This window comes from Monopterus albus, unplaced genomic scaffold, assembly GCF_001952655.1.
Source record: "Monopterus albus unplaced genomic scaffold, M_albus_1.0 scaffold270.1, whole genome shotgun sequence".
In the NCBI taxonomy this organism is placed as follows: domain Eukaryota; kingdom Metazoa; phylum Chordata; class Actinopteri; order Synbranchiformes; family Synbranchidae; genus Monopterus; species Monopterus albus.
In genome coordinates, this window is record NW_018128150.1 from 1,726,009 (window position 1) to 1,734,084 (window position 8,076).

The following is an 8,076-nucleotide window of genomic DNA, read 5'->3' on the forward strand; positions in this document are numbered from 1 at the left end:
GTTCAGCTACAGAAGGGAGAACACATTACACAGTAAAGCACCAAGAGCCTATTTTGTAACTTACAGAGACCAATTAAACCAAGCCAGCAGTAAAACTGGTTCAGTCTACATTGTGTCTGTCTACACCATAAGCTTGTTAATGAGAAGCACAATGAACTCAGCTACACTGATGAGGATGGTTCTCCTTCAAAGACCTCATTTCTACTTCCTCCCATGCCGAGATTCCCTGGAGCCATAGCGGCCTGCAGACAGGCAGTTACAGGGAGCCGCAGCAGGGATTTGATCAATATGAATGACTTTTAGGCTAACAGCAGTAAGATTCTCCTAAAAACATCTGAATGTGTGAGCATCTGCATTATGTGGCGCATACACATAACATACAAATGAAATTTTAGTTTGAAAAATCAACTTTCCTCCTGCTTTCACATTTAAACAGGATATATCTCTGATGCAAGAATAAATTAGAAATTACATTAAATCAATTTAATGTACTAACAACGTCAATATTAAAAAACCTCCTTCCTCTACAAAGGAATGATTTTTTTTTTTTTTTAACTGTCAGGGTAAATATTTCACCTGCACTTTTTCAATACAACATCGCTTTTCAATGTTATTCTTTAGATCCACTCAACTATGATATGAACCGTTCCATCAAAAGACATGCTAAAATTGTTTGGCTTAAACTAAAATAACAGCAAAACACAACAGAAACAGAGGTTTAGACATTACTGCTTCATTTAGACCAGTGGAACACGCAGCCAATCAGCAGCTGATTAGAAAGGAAAGTGGAAATTGCGTTTGGAAAAAGTGGAGGTTACATTTGAGAACTAGACATTCATATATTTAAAACAATTATTCTTTTTGAATAGAAAACAAAAAATAAACAAAAAGTAAAATAATAATAATTAAAACAAAAACCACAAAAACAAAAATAGCACTGTCTTGTACAAACAGTGGTGCATTAAGGGCTGTCTGTAGCCAATGTAGCCAGTGTTGCTATGCTAGCAGTTTTCTAGTCAGTTTATAATGTGTCTTTTAGATATAATAAAATGTTCAGAGCTAAACAAATGCAGTATTAAGTATTTCATGTATAAAGGAAGAAACATAAATCTTTCAGTGAAACTCTCCCAATAGGACTAGTCTGAAAGAACTTTTCCAAAAACAGGTGGTGGAAGAGGGAAGTCATTGTACAGTGAATATATATTTGTTTTAATTAATCACAGTGAGTTAATAGTCATTAAATGTTTAACACTAAAAACAACAGTCTGCTTCACTGGGAGTGTGTGAGTGTAGTTTGATCAATAAACAACTTCACAACTGCCATGAAATTATATTTTTGTATTGTAAATTTTGCTAAACTCTGATGTACAGAAATATGTGACATCACCTTTCTCTAAATGGGCCTTTCTCACTTCAACCCAGCAAGAACATTAAGGACAAAACAGAAAAAGAAATATCTTATGTGAAAGAACCAAAACACTGACAGGAAAAAAAACTGCGTTCTTCAAGGTCAGGGGTCGGCAACCCGCGGCTCCGGAGCCGCATGTGGCTCTTCAGCCTCCTTGTTGTGGCTCCCTTCAGGGAGATGTGCTGAAACGCTTCGCTGCTTGTCTGGAACATGTGAAAACCTTCTTGGAAAGCAAAGGCCTCAGCTATCCCGAACTGGAAGACCTTGATTGGCTGGAAAAGTTTTATTTCATGATGGATATGACAAGTCACCTAAGTGCGCTGAATAAAAATCTCCAGGGAAAGGGAAGCACGGCCCCGCAGTTGCTGGAGGATGTTCTGGCATTTGAGCGCAAGACGACAGCGTTCGCCAGACCAGTGTTTGTCAGAGATGTACAAAGAGGTAGCTCTCTCACTTCCCCTCCCTGAGAGAGTTCAAAGAAAAGAACAATCAAATAAATTGTGATTATTTACACCTTGCAATTGTGGCAATGCAAGCTGCATTTGGAGAAAGATTCAGCGAGTTCAGAAAGGAAAAAGACACTCTGTCCTTCCCTGTCACACCGCTGAACATATCCACATTCACAGAGATAAGACAGCCCGATCTTGAAATTGACCTGGCTGACATAGCGGATAAAGACTTATGGGTACTGAAGTTCAAAAGCCTGACAGCGGATCTCAAAGAAGTCGCCCGTCAGAAGGCCAAACTCGCTAAACAGCACAAATGGAATGATATTGAAAACCTCCCCAAATCTGACAAACTTGTTTTTGAAACATGGAGTGCCATTCCCGACACGTATTATGAACATGAAAAAGTATGCATTTGGAGTCCTGTCCATCTTTGGCTCAACATGAACCCAACAGTCGTTTTTAAACCCCTCAAAATACAACAATAACAAGAGCAGTAAAACAGAATAACTCAGGATTATACCACACTGTTACGCTTAACTATTTACACCTTCACATGATGTGTGCCGCTGCCACTAACCCTCCCACTGGTTGGCATCAGTCATCACAATATTAAAGTGGTCTACGTTTTATCTTAATTTTACACAAATACGGGAAGGACTCAAAAAGGCCTACATAGTTCAGTGTTTAATTTATTTTAAAGTAGGCCTATGCATGCACATTGCACTTCGGTTTGTTGTATTCTGTTGTAACAGGTACAATTAAAAAAAGATTAAAATATTTTAAAAGTTTATAAACTGTGTTATGTTTTGCGGCTCCAGACTATTTTTCTTTAGTGGAAGAGGGGGCAAAATGGCTCTTTTGATAGTAAAGGTTGCCGACCCCTGTTCTAGGACCTCGTCAGTAATAGTATGAAGGTGACTGAGAAAATAGTTTTCTTTAAACCATGACATGAGAAAACAGCCCACTGCTGTGGCAACCAACCCTTCCTGTTTTAACCTCCAAAGCCCAGCTTCTGTGGTAGGTGGTGCTTGGTGAGTAGGTCACTCAGACTTACCTTGTGGCTTAGTGATAGATGCTTGCCATACTTGTAGGCCAGCATTTGCATCTCCTTATTGTGTTTGGCGAGCTCCATCGCAGCCTGGCAGCTCTTGGCTAACAGTGCCCCATGGGACAGGAACATCTGCTCCTCCCATGATGCCACATCAATGCCATTGGTGCGTCTGTTCTCCTACGGAGCAAACACAGACCGAGACACCGCAGGCGTGAGCTCTAACTGCTTCTACTGTATAACTTCACACAACTCCTCAGTCAAAACAACCCCTCCTTTCTCTGTAATTTTATTTTTCTGTATGTAATTGGATGTGCACCAGAGTGTAAGAGCACATGTTAGTATTTCCCACAAGTCCCAAAAATAAATTCCAAATTATTTGGAGCAGAGGGAAGCTGGGAAAGGGATGTAGCCCCAGAGCAGGAGAAACATTCTGGTAGTTTGACAAATGTTTCAAATATGTTCTTTTATGTCCACAAAGAAGCCCAACAGAAAACATTCAACACCACAGATATAAGTTAAATAAACCATCTATCCCTACACTACCACTGGACAAATGAAGGTATTGTTGGAATTAGATAAAACTGACACTTTGCTTCCGTTCCTGTGGTCAATTTGAATTCATAAAGACATATTTAGCAATTGTCTGTTTGTTCTAATTACTAGTCAGCTAGTCTTACAAAGCAGTGATGGATCCTATACAGCAACTTTTAAAGGTCTCCTGTATTATGTCCAAGTAGATCTATGAAAGGAGAAGAGATGATTTACCTCAGTATTACTCAAGTTCTCATAGTAGATTCCTTGAACTAAATCCCCAATGGCACTTGAAATCAGTTCAACAACCTGTCAATCACAGAAAAAGAAAAAACATCAAGCAGAAGGGATAACATTTTAGCATAATCAAGACCTCAAACTTTCCACACATCATCCTATCTGTTTAACTGAGGAAAAAAGACAAAGCTAAATAATACATTATTACTTCTGCCAAGGAGGCTGTGTTTTTACTAGCATTTGTCTGTTTGTTCACAGCGTAACTCAAAATGTAATGGATGGATTTTGATGAAACTTTTTTTGGAGAGGCAGGGTACGGTCCATAAAACAATCCATTAGATTTTGGCAGATTGGGGGACTTGAGTCACTGACTTGACTCGAATCAGACTTAAGTTACAAATTTAAGGACTAGAGACTCAAGACTCAGCTTGACTTTGACTTGGTATTTATGACTTGAGACTTGACTTAGACTTGAGACAGATTACTTGAAATTAATTCACTTTTTTAAAATTAAATATCTGCATTTTTGTACATACTGAGAAGTTCTTTCATTTCTGAAACACAATTGGGTGATTTCTAGTGCAATGGGCTCAAACCTGGCAACCTAACAGAACACAACTGACCAGCAGAGGGCAACGCAGGTTCCAGCTGTCATGGAGGGGCCTAGTCCAAACATAACATTTGGATTCAAGGATTATGTTGTCAATGACAGCAGTAAGAAGAAAACTGTGGTATTTTTTTCATGGCCAAGTTATTACTTATGAGGGTCAAACTATCATGGGAATACTGCTTTTAGGTGGAATGGCATTATAGGGAAACTGAGCTGCCTTGGTGGAGGTTTGCACTCAGAGTGCTCTCTAGCTGACAAGTTAAATCTCAGAAAAGCCACATGCCTTGTTGCTATGAAGTCAGACAAGCAGGTAGCTCTGCCAGGTGAATACAGATCATATATTGAGGCAGGTGTTTCAGGTTTGATCTACACAGCAGTCAACATGTCCATCAGCAGCTGCATGTCCTGAAGTGTCCTCTGTGCTGAGGCACTGAACTGCTAACCTGCGCCCTAATTACAGATCACTCTGGCTAACACTATCTGATTGAACCTCCAAGAATGTAGATGTAAATGAGATCAATCAAAACTGACATGCTACTCAGTTCATCCATGACATTTGTAATTAAAACACACACACAATTTCCCATAATTAAAGCACAAGCAAACAACGTTGGTGTCTGAACAGCTTGGTTTGGTGAATAAATCTGAGGTGAGATGAGGGTTTCAACCCAGGTGAACTGCTGCAAACTCAGTTGCTTATTATCAGGCCACAGGAGAGCTCCTGTTGATTTCATGATGCAGATCCAGGCTTGACTTTAGTCATTATAATTTGTATTTATAGAGAAGTCTAGTTGAGAAAGCCGGATCAGGTGTCTGTCCGGTCTGAAAGACAGATGGTGAAATGAAATAAGGTGTCCAGAGAGCAGAGGGATTAATATGCTTCTGCACTGGTGAACTGACTTCAGGGTCCTCTTTGTTCACCTTTTCTTCCAAAAATTATTTCAAGAATTATTCCCCTTTGGACTTTTGGATGTGGAAAATTGGTGTATTAATCTGTTGATATTTAAAGTATTTATATGGTTGGACGAAAAATGTTATAAAGTGCATTGTGCAGGCTTGTGTTTAAAACTACAGTTGAAAAGACAAAAAACGGAGAAAAATGTGTGCACATTCAAACCAACTAGGACACAGGTGCAGGATAACAAACCCAAATAAGATGAAAAACCAAAGTGAAAAAGATTATATCAGTACTCATCAGGTCAAAAACAAACCCATTCATTATAACGATATACAGTATCGCAAATTCCCAACAATCAACTACAATATTCTTTTTATATTATTATTTTGTATAATGATTTTGAAATTGATGATGTAGTTGATCGATTGTTGAGAATTTTGGATATATGGTTATAATGAATGGGTTTGTTTTTGACCTGATGAGTACTGATATCACCTGGTACTGTGTGATTCCCTGATTAGGGTGCGACTGTGCTTCTCTATTTACACTGTCTCCCTGTTTTTTTAATCACTTGCCGGAGAAAGACCATGTTGGTCAAAATGCAGCTGCCCATCTTTGCTCTTTTTTTAATAAACAGTGTATGGACATCTTTTTCATCTTTGTCGTTTTAAAACTGCAGTTGCCCAGTTCCTCTTACAGGGGGCATGCATGACTACATTTTGGTTTACAGAAAGACATCCAGCCCCTTATCAACAAACCGATGAGAGGCTGGATCTTTTCAAAGCATTATTTAAAGGCTGGTTTTAATGAATGAGTACAAATCTGAAGTTGATCCATCTGTCCTTCATTCACAGTCACAGAACAATGTGGACAGGAGAGTCGAGGCCGTGCTTGTACAGTTCAGATGAATGAGGTTAAATTTAGAGCTCCTTCAGCTCATCCCAGACATCCTCAGTTCATCAGAAAAGTCTGGTGACGCCGACTGCTCCGTCAGCCTTACAAGTGCCCTTTGGGTAACTGAATCCACCAGGGGACAATATTGAGGAAATCTGAGCTTCGCCCAGAGACCTGGAAGGACAATGTACCTACAGTATTACCAGATGTGGTGTCTCTGCCTGGCTTGCTTTGGGAAGTGGGGGCCAGTGGGGGTCTTTTTTTGGAAAGTATCAAATAAGCTCTCCCCCTGCCTCCCACTTTCTCCATTCCCAAATCCAGCCAGATCGTGTTTTGCCGACAGGTCTGCGAGGGGGGAGAAACTGGAGCTGCATGGCGAGATTACTTTACAGTTTATACAAGTTGCGGCACAGGTTTCTTCTCAAGGCCACGACACATAATCCCCATCACTCTGACTCGCTTAAAAAAGGGGTGGTTTATGAGGAAAAACTTCAAAAGCTGCAAGAACTAATCATCTGTCATCCTGTGAATTAAAAACAGTAGTGTAGTACGTACAGTGACTACACACAGATTGCGAGAAAAGAAAAGAGAGACACAGTCAGTTTGTAATATCAAAGTTGAACTGTACTCAGTTTTACACACTTTGAAGCTGGTACAGGGCTATAAATATCAGGCAATTAGCAGACTTTAATAAAAAAAAGGAAATGTTTTACAGCCTTTATTGCATTTGCCAGGGGCTAATCCTACATTTATAACTGCAACAACATATTTATATGCCTTTTTTTAATTTCCAAAAAGTTGAACCAGTCTGGATGCAGTTTTTAAAGGAGCATTCCACCAATTGTGCACATTGGCCACTTTCAGACGCGCTCCTTTCTGTAAATCTGACAGCATCTGAACATGGCTTCATGAGCACCCCGGTCACTCCTCCGACAGCAAAAGCAATCTCAATAGGTCAGGCCTAGTAACATTTACCTATCACTTTCAACACAGCGCAAGTCGGAACCGCATTAACGAACAGGCACACACAAGATTACAATGATTATGCATGTATGATAAATTTCACACTCGTGCTGTGGCTCTCTCTTCACAGTAGTGAGTATGTCTGAATGAAGCCCTGAGGAACATTAATGGAAATGTGACCTACTGTATGTCTGAAGGACAGAAAGTCATCACTTGAACAACAGTTCAGTAAAGCCAGCAATGTTATGCATGTCATATCTGAAAAGGGCTATAAAGTTAAGTTTGTCATATATCACAAGGAGTACTAATTAAACCGATGACATCATCAGGATTATCTTGCCTCCAGCTTGTGACTTAAAACCTTAAACATAAAGCCTAGATTACAAAACAGAGGTATGGTTTTCAAACAAACAAACGGGCACCTAGAAGGAAGGAAATGTCTCATTAAAGATGTTATTGAGTTGCATTATGGGAAGTGCAGGATCTAGCATTTTTAGATAGTAACCTATATGAAATCTTAGCCTGTGCTGTACAGATTTTGATAATTATTTTATGAATCTGTCTTATGAGTGTCCTAACTTTATGGAGGTGCAATACTAAACCACTGTTGCACATCTTTAACTCTTCCATTTCTGCAGCTAGATACAAAGTTCGATGATGCTGTGTGATTGCAGAGGAAACTCAGGATGTTTCCCCTGGTTGCGTCAGATTTCATTCACGCTCCTAATAAGCAGCATCACAGGTCTGTTTGGAGGGGGGGAAACAACACTACACTCCCTAACAAAAGTCTTGTCGCCTATCCAAGTTGTAGGAACAACAAATAATAACTTGACTTCTAGTTGATCATTTGGAATCAGAAGTGGTTTATATGAAAGGCAAAGGCCTCTAAATTATGCTTATTTTACCAAAACAAAATCTTATCATTCCTTGATTTTTTAATTATTTAACTAGGACAGAAAGGTCAGACTTTGCTTAGACAAAAGTCTTGTCGCATAACAAAATAATGTACAGTACAGAACATAAAGTCATGGTGCC

At 39.4% G+C, this 8,076-nt stretch overlaps 1 protein-coding gene across 1 annotated transcript in view; it reads right to left on the bottom strand.

Moving 5' to 3' along the window:
* pdss2 (prenyl (decaprenyl) diphosphate synthase, subunit 2) overlaps positions 1-8,076 on the bottom strand; it is a 40,615-nt gene that overhangs the window by 7,254 nt on the left and 25,285 nt on the right. Inside the window, exons 5-6 of the mRNA XM_020621981.1 lie at positions 3,674-3,748; positions 2,854-3,085 (exon numbers count right to left, since the gene is read on the bottom strand). Coding sequence (XP_020477637.1) covers positions 2,854-3,085; positions 3,674-3,748 — 307 coding nt within the window. The remainder of the gene's footprint in view (positions 1-2,853; positions 3,086-3,673; positions 3,749-8,076) is intronic.